The sequence below is a fragment of the Alternaria rosae genome (assembly GCF_020736505.1).
Source record: "Alternaria rosae strain MPI-PUGE-AT-0040 chromosome Unknown BKA58scaffold_9, whole genome shotgun sequence".
NCBI lineage: Eukaryota > Fungi > Ascomycota > Dothideomycetes > Pleosporales > Pleosporaceae > Alternaria > Alternaria rosae.
In genome coordinates, this window is record NW_025763578.1 from 805,966 (window position 1) to 821,438 (window position 15,473).

Consider the following 15,473-nt stretch of genomic DNA (forward strand, 5'->3'; position numbering starts at 1 on the left):
CGCAGCAGGCCGGAGTAAGGACACATGAAATACTGGGTGTATCTTCATGGAATCGGGCAGTTCGAGACGGTACGCGTGGGAAGAGATCTTTTTAGCTACTCGGTACGGGCCTAGATTCTTCCAATCAAGCTTCTTAGATGCCCGTTGCGTTCGGATGTTACGCGCGTCTAACCATACCTCGTCGCCAATTTCGTATGTTGGCGCAGGTAGGCGTTTGCGGTTCGCGTACTCTTGCTGTAGGGCTTGAGCCCATGTCATTTCTTCACGGATGAACTCAGTAATGTCGCGCATCTTATCCACCATCGCGTTCACCTCACGAGCTTGGAGAGCTTGGTAGGCGGGACGTGTCTTGTTGGTAGGCGGCTCGAAGCCCATTCGGGGATTCTGACCGTAGCAGGCCATCATCGGGGTTACTCCAGTAGACTCAGAGACGGTATTATTGGCTTCGAACTGAGCGGTGGGGAGCCATTGAACCCAATCGTCTTGTTGATAGTTCGTATACGCGCGTAGGACTTGTTCCATCGCAGCGTTAGCGTTCTCTGTTTGTCCATCTGTCTCAGGATGGTAGCCGGTTGAGAAGCGCGGGTCTATCCTTAGTTGAGCACACAGCTCATCATGGAAAGCAGATACGAACTGTCTGCCACGGTCCGAGACTATCGTATCAGGGAGGCCATGATTACACCAGACGTAGCGCAGGAACATACGTGCTACGTCGGAAGCCTCCATCTTATCGCAGGGGATCATGTATCGGTACTTAGACAGGCGGTCTACTACGACCATGATGTTCTTGCATCCTTCGGATTCTGGCAGGTCAACGACGAAGTCGACAGAGACGTCTGCCCAACGTCGTTCGGGTACGGGTAGCGGCTTCAGCAGGCCGTGGTACTTCTCACGAGAAGCCTTCGAACGTCGGCAGACGTGGCAGCAAGAAACATAACGGCGAACGGTCTCAAACAGTCGGGGCCAGTAGTATTCCCGCTGGATTAGTTCAAGTGTTTTCCCTCGGCCAGGGTGGCCTCCTGATGGGGAATCGTGGACTGTTCGCAGGATCTTGATCTTAAGTTCGTCGCTGTCAGGTATCACTAACTTGTTGCGATAGTAGAGGCGACCCTCACGGTCTTCGCAGTCACCAAGTGTAACTGTCTTAGACCGTCGTGCGCCGTCGCGCAGCAGCTTCAGCGTTTCTCGAATAAACAGGTCTTCAGGTAGCCCATCGCCTGTAGGACGGTACTCATCGTCGATGATCTGCTGGATAGATCTATCTGTCTCTACCAGTCTAATTGCTACGGGTTCTCGAAACAGGTCAGGACGCAGTAGGGTCTGTTTCCGAGCTTGTCTCGCTTCCTCCTGAGCAAGCTGGTCCTGAGAGCGACGGGTAAGAGCGTCAGGCTTCTCACCGTGCTTGCCGGGTCGGTATGTAATCGTAAACTGGAATCGTGATAGGTATTCAGACCAGCGGGCTTGACGGTGGCTCAGTTGCTTCGTAGTGGCGAAGTACTGCAGGTTCTTATGGTCGCTGAGCACGTCGATAGGGAAGGCAGCGCCTTCTAATTCTGGTCTCCACTGTTCGAAACAGCGAACAATAGCAAGTAGCTCCTTGTCGTAGATCTCGTAGTTGTTCTCAGCGGGGTTCATTCTTTTCGAGTAGTACGCGACCGGACGGAGGACGCCGTCAGGTCCAGATTGGGACAGCACTCCTGCTGTAACATAGTCGGAAGCGTCGGCTTCAATAACAATTGGCAGGTCTGGGTCGAAGTGTCGTAATATTGGTGCAGTAGTGAAGGCATGCTTCAAAGCATCAAAAGCCTTCTGGCAGTCGTCATTGAAGAGGAACTTAGTATCCTTCTTAGTCAGCGCTACTAGCGGAGCAGCTAGGTAGGAGAAACCGTCTATAAACCGTCGGTAGAAGTTTGCGAAGCCTAGAAATGCTCTGATGTCCTTAACGTTGTTTGGGTACTCCCAATTTACAATAGCTTGCACCTTCTTCGGATCCATTTGTATTCCGTCTACTCCAACTACGTAGCCAAGGTAAGTCACCTCAGTCTGGTGAAACTCGCATTTGTCTACGTCTAGTTGGAGTCCGGCTTCTCGAAGGGCGTTTAGAACAGATCGTACATGCTCCTTATGTTCATGGAGATTCTCACTGTAAATCAGGATATCGTCGAGGTAGGCCGTGCAGAAGACGTCTAGGAACGGGCGTAGTACATCGTTCACGAAGTGTTGGAACGTGCTCGGCGCATTAGCTAGTCCAAAGGGCATCACTAGGTATTCGAACAACCCATATCGAGTGCGGAAGGCTGTTAGCCATTCGTCTCCTTCAGCAATTCTCAATCGGTTGAAGGCAGCAATAATATCGAGCTTCGTGTAATACTTGGCCTTGCTCAGTCGGCTCAAGGTCTCTTGGATCAACGGGATTGGGTAACGGTTCTTAACAGTGGCGGCGTTTAAGGCACGGTAATCGACGCAGAAGCGTAGTCCGCCGCCGGGTTTCTTAACAAAGATAACAGGGGAGGCGACTGGGGAGGAGCTTGCGCGAATGAATCCCTTCGACAGGTGATCTTCGAGGTACTTGCGCAACACTTTGAGTTCGTTCTGAGACATGCCATACAGTGGGCCGAACCCGTGCTGTTTGCCGGGTATTAGTTTGATCTTGTGGTCGTAAGGCCGTCGTACAGGCAGCTTATCAGACTCTTCTCGTGAAAAGACGTCTATCAGGTCATGATACTCCTGAGGGACTTTCGTGAGTGGATCGGTGTGCTTCTTCTCAGTTAGTGCCTTGTCAATGTCGGCAATGCTAACAGCACAGATTTCATAGCCTCTTTTGCGTGCTAGGCTCATAAACGGAGCAGCACCTATACAGTAGATGTCGAGTTCTGGCTGCAACTTCGACGAGTCGTTCTGCTCGTCTGTTGGCTGGGCACTATCAGGGTCGGGTACAGGTTCGGGTACAAGTTCGTTCAACTGGCGCTTCATCTTAGGTAGCCAGTGGTCGTGCCGTTGTCGTGGCACATGCTTAAGTTTTGGGTTTTGAGGGTAGGCTTCATCATGCCTGTTGTTGCTCCACTGTACCTCAGGAGAGAGAACAGGAGTTCTAGTAGTTCTAAGACAACGTTCTTTACATCGTTGAGCGGTGAAGATTAGTCTTTCCTTGTCGTAGTCTAGGTTTACTCGGTGCTTGTTCATCCAGGGTTGGCCAAGTATTAAATTATGACGGCCGGTGTTCGTGACGTAGAGTCGTATAGATTCGTTGTGATTGTTGTGTTGTAGCTTCAGGGTGACAGTGTGAGACACTTCTCCACCGTCGAGTACAGTTCCAGTAAATCCAGTCGGGTAAATAACGTAGGGCAGCGGGTCTTGACGTAGTTTTAGGTTGCGCGCGAGGTCTCTGTGAATGTATCCAATACCAGTAGCTCCAGTGTCAACTAAGGCTTTAAGGTTACTCTTAACACCGCCTTGTTGAACCGTACAAGGTATTGTAATACAACGTTTCCAGGTATCAGTCTGAGATTCAGACCAGAGTTCAGCAGAGATTCGGTGGGTGCGCAGTCCCGGGGAGCGACTTATCCTCGGGACGAGGCTTTTCCCTTCTGGGATCGGTTACGAGAACGTCGTCCTCGGGATCGCGAAGGTCGCGAGGATCCTGACGAGACAGAACTAGTAGACTGGGTACGGTCGTGGTCACGCGCGCTATAGGATCGGATATGCTGAGTAGGTAGGGGAGCGCTGCAATCCTTAGAGATGTGACCTTTCTGGTTGCACTTAAAGCAGCGGCCTTCCTTAATCCTCTTCTGTCGTTCGGAGGAACCAGCGGGGGCGTATGCTGATGCGTCTATCTCCATTGCGTCGGGGTGGGTTACAGGGTAGCGTCGTGGGCGGTCTGGTAGGAAACGGAGGTTATTATCGTACGTGGATATCAGGTTAGCGTAATCGTTAAGGTCGCTAGGCAAGGCTTCTCCAACCATTGCACGTTGAAGTTCGTGGGATAGAGAGTTCCGGAGGGACGCGATCAGGCCAATCTCATTTAACCCAGTGTCAGCAGCTAGTCGTCGGAATTCGGCGAAGTGGGAGGTGAAGCTGCGCTTTCCTTGACGGAGTCCGCTTAATCGACTAAGAGCTGTCAGCTCCTTGTTTGGGTCTCCGTAGGTAGCTTCAAGAAAGGTAACAAGCTGGTCTACATTATGGATATCCTTGTCCATAAGCGGGTCGATAAGAGCTACTGCGTCCTTCTCAAGTCTAGAGTGAGCGTATAGCAGGCGGGATCTTTCGTTCGGGTATCGGTCTGCGTTTCCCTCGAGCTTGTACCTAAGCTTGCGGACGAAGGCAGGGAGGTCCTTTCGTCGGCCATTGAACAGAGGCGGGTCAGGCAGACGGTCGGTTCGGGGAAGGTCCTTCAGGTTCGCGTTGGGCGGCGTCGCAGGATTCGAGCCAATTCCAGATAGCTCTTCTAGACGAACTTGATCTCCCTCAGCGCTGGTTCGAGTAATGGCTGGGGTAGCAGCAGGAGCAGACCTAGTCTTAATAGACTCAAGCTCTTGGCGAAGCTCTAGAATCTGTTGAGAGTGTCGGTTTTCTTGTTCAGCTAGATTGGCAAGTAGTGCTTCGTTGCTAGCTTTCAATGCAGCGGAATCAGCTTGGATAGCATTTAGCTGATTCAGGATCAATTGCAACGCGTCAGGTTGCCCTTGAGTAGTCATAGTGGTGTGACGCAACGTAATGTCACAAGACGCTACGAGCACGTGTTTAAGAGCTTACAAGAAGCGTTAATTGTAGCTACGTATAATATCTAGTGTAATACAAGACGTTGCGTAAGGAACAGAACAGAATGCAAAGCGGTGAAAGATATAGCTAGGGCCGTGCGCGGCGCTCAGGCCTTAGCTGGCCAATTAACAGATTTCGGGTGGACTGGCGAGCCACCCGAAATCTGTGCGTTCAGGTGTTAGGGGAACCACGGTGGTTACCGTAACAGTATTAATATTATAGCCTCTAGATTAAATAAAACTAAGCTAGCGCCTTAAAAGCTTTCTAGAATATTACTTTTTATAATTAAGATATTATAAGTAGTAATAAAGTATAGTAAGAACTCTATTTTTATAATATAAGTAATCTTATTATATATTAGCTTCTTAGCTTAGTACTTATACGCTTTTTTTAATAGCGCAAAACACCTAATATTAAGTAGCTATAGTAGGTATAAAGAGTGCGTAGGTATATAGAGAGTAATTATCTTCTTCTTTTTATAGAGCTAGTAGAAATTAATTAAGTTATAGCTCTTATAGCTATTAATAACTAGTAGATAATAGCTACTAATAACCTTTCTCTTTATATACTTATTAAAGTGCTCTAGCTACTTAATACTAAGCTTATTTATTATCTAGCTATTCTTAGAGACTATAATAACCTAATTCTATAGTAGGTTTTCTTCTTTATACTAGGCTAAGAGGTAGTACTTACTAGTAAAGATAATAAAGAGTAGAATTATCTACTCTATTGCGTTAATACCTTAGATAGCTATAACCTACTTATAGTTACTCTACTATACTATCTTTAGCTATTCTTAATAGTCTACTACTATAACTACTAACTTAGTTAATATTATATCTATTATAAAGCCTATCTTATTAAAGTTATAGATATCTTTATTCTAAATACTATACTTAGCTTTAGTATACTATACTAGATAGAACTAGTTTTCTATAACCTTAGAATTCTTATAAAGAGCTTAAATATAGTTATACTTTTAATTAAACTTAACTTTAAGCTCTAGACAGCGCTTTATAAAGTTTATAGCCTACCTCTTACTAACTAGGTTCTAGTTACAAACCTAGAGTAAATTATTAGCTATCTTTTTAATATTAGTAAGCTAAGGTAGGTATTCTTACTCTAAAAGCTTTAAAATATATTATATAATTACTACCTCTTCTAATTCTTAAAGAGCTATTAAGTTAGGTATACTATTACGTTAATAGAGCGTTCTAGCGCGTTATTATCTAAGCGTAGTTTCTAACGTGTTATAGTCTTTTATAGCGTAATATATAGTAAGTATTACGTCTTATTTAAGAGCTTAAATTATAAGCTATATCTAAGCTTTTTTTTAGTCTAATACTACGTTGCTACGTTAGGGCATAGCGAGAGAGATAGAGTTTTAGTAGAGTCTTAGCAAAAGCCAACCACTTGCTTGTACTAACTACTCGCTATGCATCTACGTTATATAGAAGTATAAAGTACTTACAAAGAGCGCTAGAGAGAATATACTAGCTTAAGATAAAGCTAACTAGTAGATTGCTTATAAAGAGCGTTAAGAAAAAGCGTAATTAGGCCTTAGCTAGCGCGCTTAAAGGCGCTGCACTAGGTGCAAGAAGACTAAACACAACTCGCGTATATATAATAGTAATACTATTAATATAGAGTAGTCTACTATATTAATATCTAGCAATAATATTATTGTGTTGTTAAGATATATCGCTTTAAAGTTGCAAAAGTTAGTGGGGTGCGCCGCTCGCTTGCCTGCGCCGCTCGCTTGCCAACCATGTTATCATGGCACGTTGAGAGGATGCTAAACAAGAAGCCTTGGCTTACGTCATATGCCCGCAATGTCCGCCAAAGCGCCGTGACGGCTTGGCTCTAGCTGATTCTCTCACGTCACTTTCGTGACTACCTTTCTATCTCTCGACGCCATGTTTCTGATCATACCTTCGAAGGAAGACACGCCATCTCTCCGACAGGAACAAGAATCAGCCGTCGCCGCAGCTGGAAACGAAGACCAGCCAGAGGAGATACGCAGTCGCGTCAGGAAGGCATGCAACCGCTGCCGCCTTCGCAAAGTTAAATGCAACGGCCGCATACCGTGTACAAGATGTGAGCGCGATCATGCAACCTGCAAGATCGACTCCAACATGGTCGGTCTAAAGAATCTGTCCAGAAGGTACAGCAAATTTGCTCCTAGTAAGATCATACTGACTTATGTATGTGCAGCTACATCGCGTCTCTTGAGGAACAGCAGATTTCCCTTCTTAGCGCCCTGAGAGAGCTTCGACGACAGGCGCCAAATGATCGCGTCGTCTGCGACACAATAGATCAGCTACAGCGCAAAGGCTTCGATATTGACTCATTGAAATTCAAAGACCAGCACATGGATTTGAGCCAGAGCGAAGCACGTACTGAGCAAAGCGAGACTGTACGACCAACTTCCATCTCTTGGGACTACAACCAGATCTCCATGGACGATATACAGTCGCTTCTGCAGCAGCCTGCTACACCACAGACTGTCTCAGACCTTTTGTGGCACTTCGGGGATGTAGCAAATCAGGATCTCAGTCAGAGCCAAACGCAATCGATGCCTTTGCAAGTTGATAATAGCTACCCTGGCCCAGCATTCCAAGAGAACAAGATGGAGCCAATGTCAGATTTCTACATCGATCCAATGACGGTTTCCTTTGGTCTCACCGATTCAAACACAGCTTCCAAAGACCAGAGTGATACTTAAGAATCATGCTTCACCCGGAAGTTCTCGCCCGCGTACAGCGCCTTGTCCCCAATTCGCATCAACTCTTCTTCAATATCCAACAAGCGGTTGTACTTTGCCACACGTTCGCCACGACACGGACTTCCAGACTTCAGGTGTCCAGTGCCCAACCCGACGGTCAGATCGGCAATGAAGTCGTCAGTCGTTTCTCCCGAGCGATGCGACACAAAAACCGACCAGCCGTAACTGTACGCCTGTTTTGCTGCATCAATCGCTTCAGTGATGGTACCGATCTGGTTGATCTTGAGCAACAAAGCGTTGCAGGCTTTTTCTTGATGGGCCTTCTCAATGCGCCCCCTGTTCGTCGCGAGGAGATCATCGCCGACCAGCTCGATGGAGCAATCTGCATTGAAAGATGTCCAAGCCGGCCAGTCGTCCTGCCCGAATGGGTCCTCCAACAGTACGACAGGGTACTGTTCAAGGATCTCATAGTACAGCTTCGCCAAAGCTTCAGCGTCAAAATTGACACCCTGCTCTGAGCTTTTCCGCTTGAATCCCAAGTCATACGAGTGATCCTTCTCATTGAAAAACTCTTGAGACGCTGGATCAATGCCGATCTTGACCTTCCCAGCGTGCCCGCTTGCTTCGATCGCTGTTACCAATAGGTCAAGCCCTTCGTGTGGAGTCAAGATCGGTGGAGAAAAGCCACCCTCATCGCCAACGCCTATCGCTATCGCGAGTCACGTCAGCTCATGCCTGACTGTATGATCCACTCCGCCTTACCTGATGGTCCATACTGCTTCACGATGACTCCTTTGAGTGATTGATAGACCTCCCCACCCATCCTGACGGCCTCAGTCATGCTGTCGGCGCCAACAGGCGCAATCATGAACTCTTGGAAAGCCATTGTATTGCCGGAATGCACACCTCCATTGAGGACATTGAAGAACGGCACGGGCATGACGTATGACTGCTGGGTGCCGCAAGATTGTTGCAGGAACTGGTAAAGCGGCACTCCCTGCATCTCTCGTTAGCAAGGAATGCGTCTGAGCAACAAGGGTGCGGGAATCGCATTTGAGGCGATCTTTTTCCAGACATACTTTCGCCGAAGCTGCGGCTCTCCATACAGCCATACTGATAGCTAGTATAGCATTGGCACCCAGTTTCCCCTTATCTTGAGTTCCATCGAGCTCTATCATAAATGCATCGATCTTGCGCACGTCTTCTGGAAGCTGGAAGTTCTTGTCGATGATCTGGGGTGCGAGAACCCTTGTGACGTTCTCGACTGCGCCAAGTACTCCTTGGCCATGATACTCCTTTTCGTTCCCATCACGGAGTTCGACAGCTTCATAGTCGCCTTTGGATGCGCCGGACGGTACAATCGATCGAAAAGTACCTGCGCTCAATATGTCAGCATGGAAATGAGGAGCTGAGAGAGAAGTCAACTTGCCCTTGTCGGTGCGAAGACAGACTTGCACAGTTGGGTTGCCGCGTGAATCCAAACGCTGGGATGCGTCGATCGAGAGTATGGTCGTCATCATGGATACTGCTTGTAAGCGTTGCTCGCTGCAATGCTAGAATAAGACTCGTATTATATCAACTATAGAGCAACAACGGACTAGTGAATTGTTACATTAGGATGACGTGAATGACGTGAATGACTTCCGAACCTCCCGATACGCTAATGGCGTTCTAGATTGCCCGAAAACCCCGATCCTTCACTTCCGTTGCGGGTCTTTCGGGACTTGCTCGCCGTATGCCCCGTGAGGCGGGCGAGGGGGGGGGGGGGGGGGGGGGGGGGGGGGGGTGGGAAACTTGGTTCAGGGACATTCAACATCAGAATGGCGCATTTGATGGTATTGTCTATTGCACGGTAACTTTAAAACACATGATAATTGATGTCTAGAAAGGAGTTGGCCGATACTCAGGAGGTCGCGATTCCTGAGCAGCGCCCAGATCTCCACCTGGAGATTCCGCTAGTTGCGTTCCAGAGATCCTTTCATTGTCTCGCTCCATTTGTATCATCTTTCGAGCAGGACTGATAATTTGTACCGGGACTGCCAAAGATGAGTGGCTCGACCATACCCCCACTACACGTATGTCAAGTAAAATGGAATATCTCAGCGAACAGGTCGCGCAAAAGAACGAAGGGAACAGACTACTATCAGCAGAAACTTTGATCGGTATCGTAGTAATCCAAGAGGCTGCCTTGTTGTCGGACAGTAGAATTGTACCGTGCGGGGTGGTATGGTTGTTGCGCCAGGCAAGGTGCTCGTATCTTTGCTGCTTTGCTAACAGTATTTCTGTACGAAGACCAATCTTCGAGCTTCCACTGGCATCTGCGATGGTAGGCATGCGAGCCAAAGGATGGGTCGCGCAGAACACTCGGCGCTGGAGACGTGAGCTAACCTCAAATTTCCAATCATACGGTATTGTCTTGAGCTTTACTTCAGTTCTGATGTGTTGGAAGGAGATCCTCAGGAAGACGGTCGTTTGTGATTGTGAAAATTGTTCCGGGAGCCGTATGACCTGAGGCTCGTCCGCTGAGAATGCGAGAGATCCGAAGGAGCGGCTGTAGAAACTATTGCGGAGATTGGCTCTTGCTACTCGCACGTACTCGCCCTCGAAAGACGTTGTATCAACGGGAGGAGGTGCAGCCGTGGTCGGCATCACCTTGATTGGTCTTGAGATGCAGTGTCGAAACGGCCTGGTTGTGACGTTCCTTCTGATGCTTGCTGATAGTGTGTACGTTATGAAGGGCTGTGCGAAGATCTTGTCATTGGCAGAGTCAAAGTATGTACGTCCAATTTTTGCTGACGGATAGAGGCCGTGATCGGCTTGGTCTTGACGCGAGTTGCTCCCGACCGTCTCCGCTGGTATCGTCGAAGGAATTTGGAATACGAATGGTATGGTTTGAAGCGCGGGCCAGGTAACAGCATATCCTGTAGATTGATGCCTCGCCGGCCTCGCCTCAAGACACTGTACTTGCAGCAGGAACTGCCCTTGTCAGCGCCACTGCCTGAACTACCGTACAGACCACCTACGCGATGCTCGTAGGCATGAAAATGCCCGATGTCCCTGTCTGGAAGCCATGTTCGACACACACCTGGTTTCTGTTAGTACCTAGGGTACAACAAGTGACGGAAGGTTTCAACATACCTTCGAAATAGAGTTCAACCAGTTGACGTCGGTTTGAGTTTAGTTTGATCGTGAACGTTCCTGCCAGCGTATCGCCACCTGTGCGAACCGCACAAAAGCAGCCACCGACTTGAGCCGGATGTCCACATTTGGTATCCTCAGGAAGGCTCAGTGACACAATCCGGGCCAGAGGTTCGGCGCCAGAAGACATCGACGCTCGTTAGTAGCGGTGCTGCTCTCTGACGAGTACCTGTCTGCAACTTGGGTTGGGTGGTCTTATGGATCGCTCAATCCGCCAAGAGCCTTCCGCGAGTATACCGTTCAGCTCTCATGGCCCATACGCTTTACATTTTCCCCTGCTGGCTTAAAAACGAAAAAGGTAACCTGAACAGCGACCAAGGGTCGTCCTGAGGGCTCGACGGGACGTTCGGATGCGCTAACGCTCTAGTGCCAACTTGGACTAGCGCACCCGCTGGGCAGCCGCGCCCCAGCGCAACGAACGCCCCACTTTCTCTTTTGTCGCTGTGCTTGGTACGTGAAGCTTAAGATCGTTGTCGCTTGAGCCACTGCTCAGCACAGCACCCACCATGTCTCATGGCCCCTCCATCGCTCCTTCTGATTGGCGCAGAGCCGTAAGCGCCAAGAGAGCGTCAATCGCGAATGCAATACCTCCGGCATGGCGGCTCAGCGACGACGAAATTCCATCTACTGAAATTCTCAAGGACCTAACAGCTTTCATCACGCGTTTCCTCTCACCACTGGAGCAGCAGATCACCACCGCGCCGGTCTCTGTTCTCACAAGCAACATCTGTTCTTTCCAGTGGTCAGCGGTGGAGATCACAAGAGCTTTCTGTCATCGAGCTGCTCTGGCTCACCAACTTGTAAGTGGGAGCTTTCCGGACGCTGGATACCGACGACCGATACTGAGACTATATGCAGACGCCATGCCTTTCCGAAATTTGTTTCGCAAAGGCGGAACAGCGAGCTGAAGAGCTTGATACAATTCTGCGAACGTCCGGTCAAGTCGTCGGTCCACTACACGGTATCCCAGTCTCTCTTAAGGATCGCTTCCACATGGAAGGCCTTGATAGCGCGTGTGGATATGTTAGCTGGCTTGAACAACCCAAATCTGCAGTGGATGAGGGAGTATTAGTCCGGCGTCTTAAAGAAGCTGGGGCTGTGATCTTTGCGAAAACTAACGTACCAATGTCTATGCTTATTGGCGAGACAACTAACAACATAGTCGGCTCAACAATGAACCCCTTTAACAGGGATCTTTCCGCTGGAGGAGCATGTGGTGGAGAAGCTGCCTTGCTCGCCCTACGAGGATCACCAATAGGGTGGGGCACAGACATCGCTGGATCGATACGCATTCCGTGTGGCTTCAATAGCTTGTATGGCATTCGCCCTTCTTTCGGGCGGATATCTGCGACAGGATTAGCTGACAACTTGTCTGGGCTGCCCACAGCAGCTAGCGTTGTAGGACCACTCTCCTCTGATCTACCATCGTTGATTCAATCAATGAAGTGGATCATCAATTGCAACGCGTGGCAAGAAGATATCGAGACAATCGACATGCCTTGGAGGGATGATAATTTCGCAGGTACCTCCAACCGAATTTGTCAGCCTGGCCAGAGCAATGGAAGTCTGGTTTTTGCAATTCTGAACAACGACGGCGAGGTTAACCCTCATCCTCCTGTGCAACGAGCTTTGGGCTTGGTGAGGAATGCATTACTTCAGCGTGGCTACGAGGTAAGCCGTTATGAGCACCCCATTCCATGCTGTTCCATTGACAAGATCAAGGTGGTTGACTGGAGTCCCGGCTTGAAACATGACCTTGCGACAGACGTGCTCGTAAGTTGCCGTTTGACCAGAACATGCACAAGTATTGTGATGCTGACGAGACTCCAGTTTCAAATACTCGGATCGACGGCTGGGAAAAATGTTCGAGCAGCGATTGAAGCCAGTGGGGAACCGCCCATACATCAACTAGCAGACCTGTTCAAGGGGACCGAAAGTAAACCTTTGCCAACCTCACAGTTCTGGGATCTCTGTGCATGGAGAAAGCAGTTTCAGAGGCAGTATCATGATTACTGGAGATCTACGAGGGAATTGACTGCGAGCAAAAGAGCTGTGGACGGAGTAATCATGCCAATCGCTCCTCACACTGCTGCACCTGAGGGCTCATTCAAGTACTATGGTACGTTGAATGATGATCAAAGCTGTCGAAACAATTTGCTTACATTCTCAAGCATACTCTGCAGTTCCTAGCGTACTGGATTATACGACCGGGGTAGTGCCCGTGACCTTTGCTGATCAGTATCTTGACTACGGACCGTTTCGATACATACCTATGAGTGACAAGGATCGAGTCAATTGGAATCTCTGTAAGTGATAGTGCTAAGGGTCTCAATGATCGAGCTACTTACCGAAAGACAGATGATAAGGAACTCTTTGACGGCGCTCCAGTTGGTGTCCAGGTGATGGGTCAGCGACTCCAGGAGGAAAAGGTTCTTGCCATGATGAGTGCGGTTAACGACTCACTGCAACAGTATCAACCTCTCTGAACATCTCGGATGAAACAATGACATCATGTAATTACGGTCTTGTCTTCTTACATCGATCTGGCAGCTACCGACATGCAGGCGCTAAAGTGCGAAATTAGGTAGCGTCAATGAGACTAAAATACAAGACGCACTATGCGTTCTCCGATCAATCCGTCTCGAGCTCAGATTCTACCAGGCCCGTGCGGTTCGGGTTCTTACAAGCGAGATTCGGTGCCTCATGCACGGCACGGGTGGTGCGGTTGCGCTAGTCCCAAAGAGGAGATCACGTATCTCTGAAGTCATAAAGGTCCAGTCTGCACCACACGGATGTTCTGGAGTCTCGATCCCAATCAACACAGCCACAGAACATGGCACCATCAGTCATAAACGAAGAGGCTGAAGACAGCGCACTCGAGGACTACGATCAATTCGAGGAAGTCCGCAAACCTTCACCACAGTCCGCAAGGCAACCCAACGAAGACAATTTAGATGAAGCAGAATCCGAGTTGCTCAACGAAAACGTCGATGAAGGTGTAGATGGACTTGATGAGCTTGCTGTACCCGCTCCAGATGAGAACCCCGACGAGGAGCGGACCGAGTACCACCGAAGCCTTGAAGAAGAACGAGAGATTGGCAGTAGACGAAGTGCGATCCATGAACATACACGCCAGGCGACCGAACGACCTTCCTTACAGCAAAGGCTTCTGATACAGCTCTACACACACTCCTGGCTTGTGCTCTTCTCGATTCTTGGCACGCTGGCAAGACTAGGAGTCGAATGGATGACATACTATCGCAATGCCCCGGTGACTACGAACGTATTGTGGGCAAATTTTGGAGGATCCCTAGTTCTTGGGTTCTTGCAAGAAGATCGCGCCTTGTTCGCCGAGAAAAGAGGTCGCCACTTACTCTCGACCACGCACTCCAGCTCCAATGGTGACGACACCGACGAAAAGGGGCAGCGGGACTCTCAAGCCGACCAGACTGCCAGGAAAAAGTCCATACCACTATACATCGGGCTGGCAGTTGGCTTCTGCGGATCATTCACATCCTACTCATCCTTCATGCGTGATCTTTTCCTCGGGCTGTCCGATGAGCTGATTGGCAAAGACCAGGTTAAGAACGCCAGGAGCGCTGGTTGGAGTGCCGCATCAGTCTTGGGTATGGTCATCACCGAGGTCACAGTCTCGCTTTCCGCCCTCTCATTTGGCGCTCACCTAGCGATTGCTCTCTTACCTCTACTTTCGAGCATTCCCCGAATGAACCTGGGCAAGATCACAAATCCCTTGGGCGTCTTCCTAGGATTGGGTTGTTGGTTTGGTGCAGTATGCCTTGCCATCTGGCCTCCGCACAATGCGTGGCGTGGACAAGTTGTCTTCGCCATCGTCTTCGCACCTATGGGCACTATAGTGCGCTATTGGCTCTCTGTGCAACTCAATCGATGCATTAAGTCATTTCCCATCGGTACATTCTCTGCGAATATGCTGGGTACCGCACTTCTTGCTATGGCTTACGATCTGCAACATACAAACCTTCAGGGAAACATTGTGGGCGGAAGTGTAATCGGTTGTCAGGTACTGGCGGGTATCACAGAAGGTTTCTGTGGATGTTTGACGACAGTAAGTACATGGGTGGCTGAGCTCAAAAGTCTGCGAAAGAGGCATGCTTATCTGTATGGTGTCACAAGCATCGCAATTGGCTTTTCTTTGATGATCGTCATTGTGGGAGCTCTTCAATGGACGTCAGGACTGAGGGCACCGGTGTGTAAGGTTTGATTGCCTTGTAGAGATAGAACGGTGTAGCAAAACCTATTAATAATGTTAAGCAATGTTGTGCACACCAGGATGCCAATGATTGTGCACAAGTAGCAATTGTCATGACCTGGACATGACAGGTGGTAGATGTGAATTAAGCTGATCTTAAGCTGAAACCAGACCAGAAGCTGCACTTTGACGCATATCACTTCCTGAAGAAAGTATCAAAGCATGCTGTCTTGGCCAAATGCCGCAAAATGCAAAGACTTCAAGGGCTGACAGCGCAGCATTTTCATAACGTCTGTGTAAAATGCTCATATCGAATACAATATGATCAGAACCTCGGTTGAACGTATAATCTTTCCGTCTTCTGTCTATATGCCGAGCCCATCTTTTGTGCGAAACCGGACTGTGACACTATGCTACTCATGGCCCCAGTGGGTGTCGTCAAAACCCTCCCAATTCTGCGGAAGACTCGTCATCCAGGACTCGATATCCTGAAAGTCATAACCACCGTCGAGATCTTTTTCGAACCGACTTGAGAAAACCTCTATGACACGCCCATTTACGACA

General features: G+C 48.9%; 4 protein-coding genes across 4 annotated transcripts; 2 read left to right on the forward strand and 2 right to left on the reverse strand.

The window, feature by feature from the left end:
• Positions 1–7,479: 7,479 nt before the first annotated feature.
• BKA58DRAFT_462510 (Enolase, C-terminal TIM barrel domain-containing protein) lies at positions 7,480–9,000 on the reverse strand (the record flags this gene model as incomplete). The annotated part of the gene is made up of 4 exons (XM_046174849.1): positions 7,480–8,192; positions 8,246–8,480; positions 8,563–8,858; positions 8,913–9,000. The coding sequence occupies 4 exons, from the start codon at positions 8,998–9,000 to the stop codon at positions 7,480–7,482; spliced, it is 1,332 nt and encodes a 443-aa protein (XP_046021943.1).
• A 305-nt stretch (positions 9,001–9,305) lies between these two features.
• Positions 9,306–11,129, reverse strand: BKA58DRAFT_423465 (uncharacterized protein). The gene is made up of 3 exons (XM_046172865.1): positions 10,622–11,129; positions 10,507–10,568; positions 9,306–10,459 (listed from the first exon to the last, which is right to left on the reverse strand). The coding sequence occupies exons 1-3, from the start codon at positions 10,809–10,811 to the stop codon at positions 9,365–9,367; spliced, it is 1,347 nt and encodes a 448-aa protein (XP_046021944.1). The 5' UTR covers positions 10,812–11,129; the 3' UTR covers positions 9,306–9,364.
• On the forward strand, positions 11,127–13,583 carry BKA58DRAFT_431560 (amidase signature domain-containing protein). The gene is made up of 6 exons (XM_046173100.1): positions 11,127–11,481; positions 11,540–12,352; positions 12,404–12,454; positions 12,512–12,800; positions 12,853–12,987; positions 13,040–13,583. The coding sequence occupies exons 1-6, from the start codon at positions 11,188–11,190 to the stop codon at positions 13,165–13,167; spliced, it is 1,710 nt and encodes a 569-aa protein (XP_046021945.1). The 5' UTR covers positions 11,127–11,187; the 3' UTR covers positions 13,168–13,583.
• BKA58DRAFT_413817 (CrcB-like protein-domain-containing protein) lies at positions 13,515–14,921 on the forward strand (the record flags this gene model as incomplete). The annotated part of the gene is made up of 2 exons (XM_046172446.1): positions 13,515–13,583; positions 13,653–14,921. The coding sequence occupies 2 exons, from the start codon at positions 13,515–13,517 to the stop codon at positions 14,919–14,921; spliced, it is 1,338 nt and encodes a 445-aa protein (XP_046021946.1).
• Between the last annotated feature and the right edge of the window lie 552 nt (positions 14,922–15,473).